At 35.3% G+C, this 14,367-nt stretch overlaps 1 protein-coding gene across 1 annotated transcript in view; it reads right to left on the reverse strand.

Annotated features, from left to right (window-relative positions):
• Positions 1-240: 240 nt before the first annotated feature.
• LOC110031884 (dynamin-related protein 3A-like) overlaps positions 241-14,367 on the reverse strand; it is a 21,136-nt gene continuing 7,009 nt past the window's right edge. The window contains 16 exon segments of the mRNA XM_020735310.1: positions 241-857; positions 1,191-1,290; positions 1,431-1,483; positions 2,583-2,729; positions 2,820-2,974; positions 3,067-3,109; positions 4,470-4,574; positions 5,040-5,150; positions 5,631-5,765; positions 5,861-5,953; positions 6,059-6,148; positions 6,375-6,484; positions 6,667-6,715; positions 8,705-8,818; positions 9,135-9,194; positions 9,308-9,376. Of these exon segments, the coding sequence (XP_020590969.1) occupies positions 792-857; positions 1,191-1,290; positions 1,431-1,483; positions 2,583-2,729; positions 2,820-2,974; positions 3,067-3,109; positions 4,470-4,574; positions 5,040-5,150; positions 5,631-5,765; positions 5,861-5,953; positions 6,059-6,148; positions 6,375-6,484; positions 6,667-6,715; positions 8,705-8,818; positions 9,135-9,194; positions 9,308-9,376 (1,500 nt within the window). The 3' untranslated portion in view covers positions 241-791.

Below are 14,367 nucleotides of genomic sequence, written 5' to 3' on the forward strand. Positions count from 1 at the left end.
CCAAGCCACGCAAGAACAACACAAGCCAATATTTGTCCGTTTGTGTTCGGTTCGTTTTGGCTCAAAATACTACTAATCAATTATATATATATATATATATATATTTGATGAATAGTATTTTTTAAAAATTTAATTGTCTACAAGGCTATTTTTTTTCCAGCTTTAATAACTATTTATAAAAAAAAAATTTAAATGTAAGAAGTTTTCTACTTGAGCTTTTGACCTGAGATTGTTGCTAGCTTTTACCCCCTTTTTTTTTCCTAAAACATGAGGACTGTTTGTAAGTATGATCGTGTATTGTGGCACAAGATTATATGCCTAATTTTGTGAAGCCTCCTTGCAATGTAAACAACATATAAACATGCGTTGACGTGGATGCATGAAAAAATTAACATTTAAATTTTGGTGTTCGGTATGTAAATAGATAAGAATTGAGTGGTAGACATGAAGTTGCCACAACGCTTTAAAATTTGAGGTTTGCTTGTCTTTAAGTTGCCACAACGATTTAGAAAACTTAAATCATGATCGATAGACATCAATATTCTGAGTGTCCACAGAGCAAATAAAAAGTGGAATTGTTCTACAGAGCAAATACTGCTTCAGGAAAGCCCCCAAGCAACCACTAGAGAATAAGAAACACGTCTGTTAGCATCAGCTCTGGGGTACAGGGAAGACAAATGTTTTCCAGAGTGTTGATCTCCTCGATCTTTGGATCTTCGGCGAAGCGGTGTAGGGTAGATTGTAATCGTTTGATGCTGAGTAGAACGAAGATAGGCCCTGGGCAAGCCGGTTTAGTCCAAATGAAGAGAATAACCCTTCTCCACAGTGTCCGCCTCGAGTGGAAGTTCCTCGAGCGTCTGGGATCAAAATAAAGCAAGAAAATATAATATTAAGCAATTTATATTAATTATTCAATAGATTTTTGTTCTCCTAGAGCAAGTTCTTGGCTCAACATATGCGTGTGTATAAATGCATAAATACAATTATACATAGTATTTATATTCTAAGCACATGTTGAACTAGTTCAATTCAATAAAAGCTTAAATCAAAATCAGCCAGAAGATCCAACTGCGCCAAAAATTTAGATTTTATAGTTAAAATAATAGACCCAAGCAATATTGGATCTAATAGTTAAAATGATAAACCCAAGCAATGATTTTTAGTAAATTGCAGTCAGATAGAAGAAATACCTTGTAGGCCTGCTGCAGAACCCCAAGTGTTTCTCTTATCATTTTTCTCTTTGCAGCTATATCAGCTGATTCTCGAAACAAGTCATCTAAAACATCATCTCTGGTTTAAGAAAAACAGACATTAAATGTGCTTAACTTAGTTAGAATTAGTCTAAAATCATAAAAACATAAAGGACAAAATCATGATGAATCTAAGATGAATTTCTTAAACAATTAATTAAAGATTATTTTGGCAATTACCTAAAAAGTTTCAATATACAAATTTCGTATAGCTCTCTTTTTGTATGATTAACCTAAACAAGTGGACAAGTCGTTAGTTATTAGAAAAAAATTTGAAGGGAGCAAGATATACAAGATATATAAAAAGTTCAAAATCAAATTGGTGAAAAATAACCAACCAATATCACAAAAGCTCAAGATAGCAACACAACATTCATAGAAGTAAACTTGTATTACAATTTATATGAACATCAATGCAAGGATCCCATTAAAAAGAAGAGAGATTTGCTCTACAAAATAATGTTTCGAAAGTTAGTTTATGTGCTTTTGAAAACTCTTCAAACAACATCAACTCGCTCATTGACAAGGCGAAGAACACCCAAACTAGTTAAAAAAAAAATTCAATTTTATATACAGCTTTTTCTACTAAGCCACTTTCATTAAACAGTAGACACGAGGGTCGGTTATGGCACTTGTCCAAAAAGATAACCAGAAGGTACGACGATTTTTCTTGTTAATATTACATGCCTTGATCAGTACAAAATCAATCCACAAATAATAAATCAAATGAGTGCTTAACAGATAAATAAAACAAGACAATAATTTATCAAACTCGCCTAGTTCAGAGCATAAAAAAGTTGAATCCATGAAAAACCCCGTGCATAAATGAAAGAAAGGGGCATTTACATGCATACCACCAAATTCTTATGCATTTACATATCTACAACCTAAACTTCGTTTTTTATATTCTTACCACCCAAATTTTATATCACATCAAAAATATCATTATTTTAACTTAACAAAAGTGAAATACTCGCATAGGTAGGGTGGCATATATTTAGAAATTGAAATTTAGGTGTTAGGTAAGTAAATAAGAATTGAGTAGAATGCATGTAAGTTTTCCAAAAAAAAGACACTGAAGTTTCAAGGATATAAAAATAGCAGAAACATCAGCTAAATCCATTACAAATATACAAGCTCCGCCCAGCCTATAATTATGAAACACTTCTAATATGCAATTTTCATCTTGGAAAGCAGTAGATCCACATATATATATCACAATTAAAGCAGCAAAAATAACAATAAATGAAATTCTGACTATCATTAGTATAAGCTATAAGACAAGAGGACAGAATATTCTGATTCTACATAATAAAATGTTAAATAAATTACCAGTAAGTGCATAATTGACTTAGTCACAGTATCTTCAATATTTTTCCTGGCGATATCATAATACGATTTCAGTAATAATTTTGCAATGGAAAACTCCAAAGCCTCCTGCTCCGACTGATATTCTGAAGGCTTCAAGATGAATGGAGGCTATATTGTAGCAAACCGCAGTTTAGAAGCTGTAAGAAAGTAATCTAATTGCAAAACTTGAGCGAACATTGAGTTTAATAGAACACTAACCTCTTGTGGTTGAATCCTGGAGATTGAATGTTCCACATTGTGAGAAGGAACAGTAGCAGACTTATTGGACGAGATTTCTTTTGCTGGTGCACGGTTCTTACTAACACCAAAAATGGACAAAATGCCGCCAATGTGTCCAATTCCTCTCAAACTTCCTGAAATGTTTGAAATTTTATATAGCATATAAAGATGATTCTGTGCATAAAATTAATTGATAGATTCATATATTTTTTTCTCAATGGATTACCAGCTGAACCAAGTCTGTCAGAATCTGAAGGTGGTTGCACTCCCTGTTCCAAATTTACATAAAAGAAAAATGGATTTTATAAGATCAATGAAACCCTCTAAATTTACCAATTTAATTACCAAAACATTGGTAAATAGTGATACAATAAAATATAGGAAATTTTTTTTTGATGGCACAGTTAAGACTTAAATACTTCTTAGACACTTGAGCATAGAAAATGACTTGAATTAACTCAAAATGCAGCTCTCAATGGGGATAATTTGAACCCACTCAGTGACAAATGCTTGTTTTTGTTGTTGTTGTTGTTGCAGCTCTCAACGGGGATAATTATAGCTCTTAAAACAGATGGAAAGTATTCATAAAGTCAGCCCATAATATTTAAAGTAACATATTATGAAAGCAATATCAAAACAAAGGGCTCATCAAAGCCTGATCATGAAGAGCTCCATTTTCTTCAGGCATAGTAAGGATGAACGCTATTGGATCAAATGACAAAGACATTGTTGAGAAAGAGATGACATTTTCCGGATGAAATGAACATTTGATTCATGTAACAGGAGAAAGATTCCCCATTCTTTAGTCGTAAATATATGTGCCCATGAAAAGGGGGATTAAATGGAACAGAATTGATTGGATGGTAGAGTCGTGGAAACACTTATTTCTTCCATCTTTTTGGCCTTAGCTCCATGGAACAATAAGTTGTTGTTGAAACATAGAAGAATTGAAATCTTAGATCACTATGTGGATGATATGAACTGTCTAAACAGTATATCTTGAACAAGCGAAAGAGCCTATTACTTGCTACATCAAACAATTTCTATTACAGTTCTCACTAACACCAAAAATGGTTCTCACTAACACCAAAAAATGGATGAAATGCCCCAAATGGGTCTACTTCGGCCTGAACTTCCTAAAATGTTAGAAATTTCATATGGTATATAAAGATGATTCTGTGCATAAAATTAATTGATAGATTCATATAATTTTTTTTTCTCAATGGATTACCAGCTGGACCAGGTCTGTCAGAATCTGAAAGTGGTCGCACTCCCTGTTCCGAATTTCCATAAAAGAAAATGGATTTTATAAGATCAATGGAACCCTATAACTTTACCAATTTAATTACCAAAAAAATTGGTGATCAATAATGCAGTAAAATTAAGGGAAAATTTTTTTTGATGGCACAGTTAAGACTTAGATACTTCTAAGACACTTGAGCATAGAAAATAACTTGAATTAACTCGAAATGCAACTCTCGATGGGGATAATTTGAACCCACTCTGTGACAAATGTTTGTTGTTGTTACAACTCTCAGCGGGGATAATTATAGCAGAAGTATTCATAAAGTCAACCCAAAATATTTAAAGTTACATATTATGAAAGCAATATCAAACCAAAGGACTCACCGGAGCCTGATCATGAATAACTCCATTTGCTCCAGCCCTAGCAAGGATGACACAAGATTTTTGACTTTTTTCAGATACTTGTAACTCATCACCATCTAAACCATCCTGGCAAAAAAATCTTAAATATTTTACAAAAAAAGCAAACATATGAAAGAAAAGTCATGCTAATTCGCATAGAACATTAAACAAGAAGATTTACTATAAAATAAAAAATAACATACATAAGTGTCACATCAACGGCAACATAGAGTCCCGACAGTTAATTATTTATAAGCACAAAAAAAAAAATAGACGAATTTAACATTAATATTTAATAACTAAATTGTCCCATACTGAGCTGAAACAATTGAAGCAATTATCATAGCTGCTTGATTATGCACGTTACTAAAAATGACTTTGAACACAAACGATACTTATTTACAAAACTGATATTAATGAATCATCAGTGCTGAGCAAGTAATCAAACTTTGCTAACTAAATAAATTGAAACTAGTAAAATCAAACTTTAATTAAAATATTCTAAGTACAATAGAAGAAATTTTTTAGCTAAAATAATCAAGAGAAAAGTACCTTGGGTTTGGAAACTGATGCTGCTAACCTCGAAGCTTTGACTTGTTGTGCAATCTCCATAGCCTTCTTTCTTCCAATAAAATTTGGATGTGAAATGTCTATACAATCCATCTGCAAAAATTTGCAGATCAGAATGGCAACATGGACAGAACTTTCTAAAATCATTAAGAGGAGTTTTCATTCATACCACACAATTCCTATATATTTACATTCATACCACTCAAATCCTTAACATCACATAAAAAATATCCCTATTACTTTCAAAGTGAAATACACCTTTTCATGCATAGGTTTATAACATGAAAGTGTTATAAATATTAATATCAAAATTTAGGTATATGTAAATACATAAGAGTTGTGTGGTACGTAAATCTCCCAAATTTTCAATGTTTAAATAATCAAAAATAGAGATTGTGAAATCAGATGCAAGTGTTGCAGCAGTATAAGTCTGAAATGCATACAATTACTACTAATGAAGAAACTTGGTAATATATATTTGTTAAATTAAATGATCGGGTTCTTTTCCTTTAGGCAATTAAAGCAAATGCAATCTTATCACAACATATTAACACTGATAAATTAATCAAATACCTCCATTTCAATCAGATGGGTTATCATGGTTTCTGCTGACTGAAGTCTTTCTCGTAAGAAATTTCCAATTACCTTGACCATGCGCTTCCGAAGAACAGGATATTGATGGAGCTCATTAGCTAAGCTGCGACTCGTCTTAATACCATAACAAAGAAACAGATGAATTTCACTATTTCTTTGCAAACTATTGATTCTTCTTATATACAAATGGTGGATGCATCGTAACATACCTTAATCAATTCATCATGGATGAGCTTTGCACACTGGAGGCTTGGATCAAGTAAACGACCAATCTGCCTTCTTAAAAGAACTCGAAATGGCACCTAATCAGATTCAGAATTGGGGTAAACACTTCACTAAATGAAAGAGAACAATAAACAATTCAGTCTCTTCATTGTAGTTTCGAAAATGGATTCACTAGTAATTACCTCACGTACAAACAAATCACCGTTAATACTGGCATTCTGAAGAGCCATACGAATGCTATGGTCACTAAGATCCTCGCAAGGATCAACTTCCTGCAAGTAAAATGAAAATTATCATCTTTTCTTCATAGTTTTTTTCAGAAGTAAATTGCCAGTGAAATAAAATTATTGAAGAGTCCATTTAACTAGAAAATAAAACATTTAGGTTAACATTAAATCCAAAGAAAAATAAATGAAACAAAAATAAATACAGCTGTATATCCAATGCATGAATCTAATAATGATTAGCACTTTTGCATGGTCAAGAAGCAAGTCCAACCTCTAAACTCTTCACAAAAATTGACTGGAAAATATAATGAATCTGTGCCCCACCATAAAGCTCTGTTGTTGATAATTTCACATTTGCCCTCTCAACCATTGAAGTAAAAGCTGCACAAAAATCTAGCATTTAGATTAATGAAAGATGGAAGATGCTTATTGCAAGCTTCCGAATAGTTCATTATATTGTGAAAGGCATATACAAAACATTGCAGGACTTATGATTAGATCAAAAGATCAGTATTTTTTCATAGCAAGACTAAAGAATATCAAAAAAGAAAAATCACCATTACCTTCAGAATATTTCGTAAGAATTTTCAAAAACTTCAGACGCTGACCAGCCTATAGAAAGAAGTAATACAGAATAAATGGCATTTCGATGTAAAAACAATATAGAAGCATATGTTTAAGTTTATACGATCAAATATGTAAGAGGCTGCAGAATGTCCAAGTAAAATCTAGAGTAACAAAATGTCAATACCAGTTCTTTCAATGGAAAATGAAGTTATAACAATGACAGTAACTATGGAATGCACAGTTGAGTAAACATATATGTATAAGAGAAAAACTGCCCAACAATACTCTGGAATCTAAGAAAAATCATCTACGAAAGGCAAGAAAAATACCACCAAAAAGTTATATTTCATACCAGGAGAACAAATTAAACATCTTACAAGGTTTTGGCCAAAAAAGAACATACAATTTAGCAAAATAGGCACATCATCTGAGTTTTGTTTCCAGATCCAAAACAATGATGGCCCAAGACCATGGAGCATGATGAATTAAATGGATCACTAGATCTAAAAAGTTGAATTACATTTTTGCAGATAAAAAAAACATACAATTTAGCACAATAAGCACATCAACTAGTTTTGTTTCAAAATCCAGAAAAATAACGGCTCAGTACCATGGGACAAAATGAATTAAATGACCCGCCATATCCAAAAGATCAAGTAACATTTTTTGCAGAAAACTCATAAAGACTTGGACAAGAAGACAAGTGTTCCAGGGTCGAGTAGAAAGACAAAATTAGTGTCATGTTCAAAAAAGTCGAATAAACCAAAAAAAAAAATGATTACAAATTATTGAAAATGATTTGAAAAAAAATAGTTTTGATCCATCAGGCTGCACTTATTAAAACAGAATGAACAAATGATGGTTATTTAAAGCCAATACAAAATACTTGGGACAAAGCTAATGATGATGAAGGCCAAGAAAGTGCCTATTATGTGGGAGAGAAGAATTAAGGTAGTGATGATTTCGTGCTCCAGTGATGTTGAGAAAACGATCATGAATAGCAAACTAATATGACTCGTACCACTAGCAACATAAGTGCTACATTTTTTTTTTTTTCTACATCATAAGAGAGACTTAACATCCTGCTGTTATGAAAAAGAGAGCTTCGTAATGTGAGCAATGAGCATGGTAAAGATTCAGCTTCCTTAGCATAACTAAGCTTATATTAATATGAATTAAATTTTTTTGAATGTATAGCTATAAGTTTAACTTAATATAATTTATACATTTAAATTTTATAAAAAAAAGGATTAAAAATTAAAAATGATTAAAAAAATTTAAGTTAGGAATATTGCTCGGTCTGGTTCGGTTTTAAAACCGTGATAACTATTTCTCAATATATTCATTCAATTTTTGGCAGACATCCATCTTATAGAGAGAATCTGAAAATTTTATTTAATGTTATCCTCCCACAAAAGTTGTATTTGTGCGTTTCAGGTCAAAATTCAGCAAATTATTCCAGCACCATATGCCCACAATAGCTACTCAGGAAAAGCAGCAGGCACAAACAGTAATTTCAAGGAAAAAATTCTGTGATTTTAAAGGTTTATGCTACGTTAGCATAAAAGAAATGAGTGTGTATTTTAAAATTACCACAATAAGCTTACAAACTAAAACACAAGAAATATGTTCATTTAAATAAATTATGCTTTATGTAACAATCTAACTGAAATATTAAATAGCTCATTCATTTAAAACCTATGGAAAGCCTATTCACCGCAAGTAGAGTTATTCCTTATATAAGTGGGTTGCTGTCATAAGTTTATACAAAAACCAAACAAGTACCAAAATTACTTCACAAATTACTTTGTGAAGGGGAATACAAGGTAAATAAAATGAACCGCCACCACTTGTATTATGAAAAAAAACATATTGGATTTAACGTGACCTAAAGAAAACAAAATCAAGCGGTTGTTTGGGATAGTGCAAGTAATAGACCTCCCATATGAAAAAATCTACCACACCTCTAAGCCAGAATGAATTCATAATTTTGAAAGTTGAACTTCAAGATGCAACATCTAGTACCGGTCATACCTTTGATTCTACAACATCCCCATAGGCAGCATGTTCCTTTGCCACAGCTTCCAACTGGGAATTTATGCGAGACTTCAATCCTGGAAGAACTGACAAGATATGTTGCACTAAAATCTGAAGAGAAAAGAATCATTGCAAACAAATAGCAAATTGATTAAATTATTGTTAAAAACCAATAATATTACTAATGAAGAACAAAATAAAATTCAAACAGATAGCAAGTTGACAAAATTTTGTAGAGAAACAAATATTCTTAGGAATGAAAAACTAAATAAACTACAAGAAAATGCCATTAAATTGATTAGATATCAGGCTTCTAAAAGTTAAAATGTGAATTACAAAATAACAAGTTAATAACTGTTTGCAGTAAACATTACCTAGACAAAACGTATTAAGAAGATCATGGAAAGAATTGAAAAATGGAGCTCACCTGATTCAATTTCTTAGCTAATTTTGGAACTCCACAGCAATGAGAAAGACCATGATATACCTAATCAACAAGGATGTCAAGCTTAGACATGAAGATTACAAAAAAACAGAAGAAAAGCTATTAAAGCTATAGTAATTACAAGAATCAAATTCACCAAGTCGCTAATTACATACAGGTTGACATCTAAAGAATGCCTCCTCTTTGGCCAGAGCATCTTTTATGCTTCGATTTAAATTGATGTCCTGAATACAAAAAAAAAATAAAATCATCAGTAATGAAGAGCGTAGCTAAGGTTACATAGGAGTTTCACGAAGCCTCGAAACAAATTTCACAAAGAACAATTTTTTAACCATAGTGTTGCTCAATCAAAAGATTACAACACAAGTAGCACCTCAGTAGTAAAAAACAGAGAATAATATTTTATAGGAACATTTACATACATACCATCCAATACTTATTTATCTACATAAACTTTACTTCTAATATTTATACCACTTAAATCATTCATATCACATCAAAACACCACCATTTAAATTTTTAAATTGTGAAATGCGCTTTTTCATGCATAGGTAAGGTGGAATGTATGTAAAAATTGAAGTTTAGGTGTTAGATATGTAAATACATGGGAAAAGAGTGGTATGTATGTAAATCTTCCAAATTGATATTTAGCTTCCGAAAATAATCAGCTCACTTAACAAAGTCTCTTTCTAACGACGATGAAAAAGAAAAAACTTTGTCCATCAGAATTATGAAAAAGCCAAGTCCCTTTATGGTGTATACTATTGAAACAAATGGATAAATTCATCTTGCACTTCTATTTGACAATGAAACTAATGTTATGCTACTTTTACGCATTATATTAAACTATGTTGAGCCCATTGGTGTATTGAAACTGGATAGAATTAAACTTGGTGTTGAGCTGCTTGAGCCCTTTGGTGTATTGATCTGGATCAAAAAGGCTCCTCTCACACATCCTAGTCCAGGTTAGTAAGAGGATATACATGATTTGCAACACGCAACCTAGCCTAAACAAAACCAAGAAAAGTGTAGTAATCAATTGATTCAATGCATCAAAATTGAACAATTTATACCGCCACATAATTTATTATTGACAACTACAACAAAGCCTTAATTTCACTACGTGGGGTAGGCATATAATTTATTACTGAAATAATAATAAATTATTTGAAAATGGTATCCACACAAGCAAGGGGGAAAGAGGGAATAAAATTAATTATCATCATTTCTTAATTATCTCCTAAATCTCCCCCTTGCCTTCCTCAATAATCTAAATAATCTTGTTTTATAATTTAAACTTATTGAATTAAGAAATTTAGTTATAGCTCCAAAAATCTACAAAGTCATCAAGGACTAATTACTGATGGCATGGACTACATGGTCTAATGAAATTCTAAGTTTCCTCCTAGTTCTAAGCATGGCTAATTTCCTCTCGCTTCTCTCCTCTCTCCTCTCTCTCGTCTCTCTCTCTCTCTTCTCTCCTCTCACTTCTAAATCATTGAATTGATTCCATGCTAAAACCAGAATTTTCTTTCTACTAAAAGGAACACTTTCTCATGTTTTGCACGAAAATAAAGCAAGAGACACGAAGCACGGAGCCATTCAAAGTCTAACTCTCATCATATTTTTTGTTCCTTTCTCCTCAGCATTCTCTTATACACTATAAAATCAATTTATCTAACCTTTGTCTCACCCAACTAATAAAAAAATAATGGAAAAAATAAGGTAAAAGGAAGAAAAACAATGGATAAACAAGAATAAAAAAAGTTGAAATTAAAAGTAGAGAGAAAAAAGCCAGGGAAATACAAGATGTCTGATGACAGAACTGTGAAGCTCGCCGCCACTAAGCTAAAGAAGAATGATTCTTTATGTTGAGAGAATTTGAAGAGGGAGGGAGAGACGGAAAGAAGGACAAGACAATCACTTCTTACGAGAAAATGAAGCAGGAGATGCAACAATGGTTCCTACTACCACACTACCGTTAAGATATTTTCTTGAAGCTCCACCACCTACAGCATAATGAACCATCAATAGAAGAGTATACAGCTAAAGATATGCGACCTAAGTTGAAAAGTGAGCCACATGAGAAAGATGAACATATCATAGTCGGGTACATAGAAGGCCTAAAGGCTGCCATCAGCAATGTGGTCCAGCTGCAACCCTATTGGATAGTGAGGGGCACGCAGGCCTTAGTCTTGAAAGTGGAAAAACAACGGAAACGGAGCATGCAATCACTGCAAGTCAAACAACCACAGAAATTCAGGAGGAGCATGCCTCGGGGAGTTGAGCAGAACAACGCCACTCAGAGTGAGAGGAAGCCTAAAAAAACTACACACCTACTACAGTCCCAGACAAAAAATGTTTCAAATGCCATGATTTTGGAGACATTGTTTTTAGTTCCCCGATGAGCTGAGTTGATGTCCCGGAGGAAGTGAGCGAAGAGGAGACAGGTGAAAAAATTTTGAGTAGCATCCCCCACCAGATGAGGGTGAGATACTTGTGGTTCGACATGTCCTACAAACTTAGACTACAAGTGATACACAGTGGCTTCCCACAACATATTCTACACTTGTTCCACTGTGAAGGAAAATATACGCAGTCTCATCATCGATGGAAGAAGTAGCAAGAATGTGACATCTACACAGATGATGAACAAATTGAGTCTCACGACTAGAAGGCATTCTCAGCCATATTTCCTAAAGTGCATGCGCCTCATGAAATTCTCGATTGAGAACCCGCTGTCGAATCAGGTGTGGTGCAACGTCGTGCCCGTGGATGCCTGTCACCTTTTGCTGGGAAGACCGTGACAGTTTAGCCGCAATACTCAGCATAATGGATTCAAAAACACCTACTCCTTCACCAAAGACGACAAACACATAGTTCTTCTATCGTCTGTGGAGTTTGAGATTACAGGTGCCCTTGCCAGCAGAGAAGCGCCCACAGGATCAGTTTTTGTGATAACAGAGGAGAGCGAAATAAGACCTGGTTTTAGAAACTGTCCAATTAGCACAGAGAGAGTTTTAGGACTTTCTGTTAGATAGCTTACTATCATGGCCACCATCGTTTAGGAAGGTTCGGGTTGCCCTCACTTCAGATCTAGTTGAGTTAATATGGCATTATTTTGGGAGGATTATGTGTAGTATACGTCACACACTCCGAGTTCAGTTCCATAGTGTACCCCTAGAATGTTGGACGCATAAGGAGGGCTGCTCGCAAGAGAGGAAAACTCCTTGGGTGTTTGAGGAGACAGTGCAGTCGATGATGAGATCCAGGTGGATTTAGGGTTGCAATCTAAGACTCTTCAACTCCAAGATGTTACAGCAGTGTTGTCACCATCAACGTGCAAATAGAAGCCTCAACAAATGAGGTTGAAGCTGGCCCAATCTCGGGAGATTAACACGAGTGTCTCCCACTCGGGAGCAGTACGCGGGGCTCTCTTGCCTAAAACACCTGCCCGCTTGGACCGATTCGATCTAGGCTTTCTAATGTTGTGGAGTGAAAGCCGCCCTCAGACCCACTCTTATTTATTCTATTGTTAAATAAGCAATTATATTATTCTAGGGTTAGGTTTTGTCATGTTTCTATTCAGGACAACCCTCTACATCCATTTCTCCCTTTGAGGGTTATCTCTGAGAGTTTGAGTGGTGTTCCAGATGCGTCTCTTTCTTATTTTAATGATTATCTTCTCTATCCCCTTCCACATACCTCTCAGGTCACTCTCGGTCGCTCCGTACCTATTGCAGACACAGAGGCAGCTCTATAATTGTTGTTTTACTGCAATTTCCCCATTTTCAGTTGCATCTCTCTCTTCCCCGCCTTGCTGACATCCCACACAGCCGCCTCCACCTTCCCCAACCTTCCTGCATCATTCCTAGCCGTCGATCCTCATTGTCGCCGTCCAGAAAACAGCAAACTTATTGATTTCCTGTTGTCCAACCATCATTCCAATTTGTTGTTGCTTGAATTGCAACCTATCATGTTGTGCCTGCAACCCCCGCTTGCTGCCCCTGCACCAGACAACACTCTTGTTGCCTTCCCCTTTGCTGCTCCTCATTGTTCCAACCCTCCACTTCGCTGCCAACACAATTCCAGCACCTCCATTTGTTGTCCCAACAACCCACAACTCATTTCAGATGCTTGCCTCCGCTCTCGAGTAACCAAGCTGACGTTCACCACGCATGGATCGAGCTCGAGTGTGATTTTGTGTTGTGTTTGTTGTAGAACAACCCTTTGTTTGATAGTGTTCGGTTCAATTTAGCTAGAGATAAAAAAATTGTTATTTTGACCCCTAATTAATGAACTAAGATAAAAGGGCAATTTTGTAATGTGGCATCGCCACCTACCACATCTCACCTACCGCTCACCTACCACCCACCTACCTCCCACCTACCACTCTCTTGCTTCTATAAATAGAGAGGGTGTGAGGCCTAGGAGAGCATGAGGGAAGAGATCTTAAGCTACCACAAAGGAGGAGAGAATAGCTAGAGAGTTAGAGAGGAAGAGAGCATCTTGAGGCATTGTATCAAGGTGTCGCTTGAGAGGGAGGCCATAGAAGTAAGATGAGGGCTCATCTCTATGAGGTATTCTCCATTTCTTTTGCCTTAGTGAAATATTTGATTGATTCCGTCTCGTGGACGTAGATCCATTTGGATCGAACCACGTAAACGATCTGTGTTTGCTTGTGTTCTTTTTCGTCTCATTTCTATGTCAGGAAGTACATATCTCACAACAATTGACGCCGTCTGTGGGAAGAGCCATACTTCTTGGCTAGAGGTATCCGCGTAAAGGTGTTCGCGGCCAGCAACAAAGAAGAGGAGTTCGGCATTCACGAACAGAGGAGCAAGCGGATCGTGTCGCAGGCAGTCGAATCGTGACAAATTCGGTGAGCAGTGGAAGATTTGATCGACTGGATTAGCACCGCAGGTTGTGCGGTTCGGCGAGACGGAGGAGGAACTGCCCGTGAAGGAGCAGAGGAAGGCGGGTCATTCGGTCCTCGAAGAGGCAGATCTCGCGAAGGCGGAAGATTTCTGCGACAGCTAGCACACGCTGCGACAGAAGCTCGTCGCGACAGCTCCCGGAATTCAGTAGGAGCTGAGCAAAGCGGACTTCAGACGTTATTGGGGATCAAGCCACAATAATGGGTTCCGCCAAATTCGACATCGAGAAATTCAACGGTAATAATGATTTCGGTCTATGGAGAGTAAAAATGAGAGCT

This window comes from Phalaenopsis equestris, unplaced genomic scaffold (genome assembly GCF_001263595.1).
Source record: "Phalaenopsis equestris unplaced genomic scaffold, ASM126359v1 Scaffold000858, whole genome shotgun sequence".
In the NCBI taxonomy this organism is placed as follows: domain Eukaryota; kingdom Viridiplantae; phylum Streptophyta; class Magnoliopsida; order Asparagales; family Orchidaceae; genus Phalaenopsis; species Phalaenopsis equestris.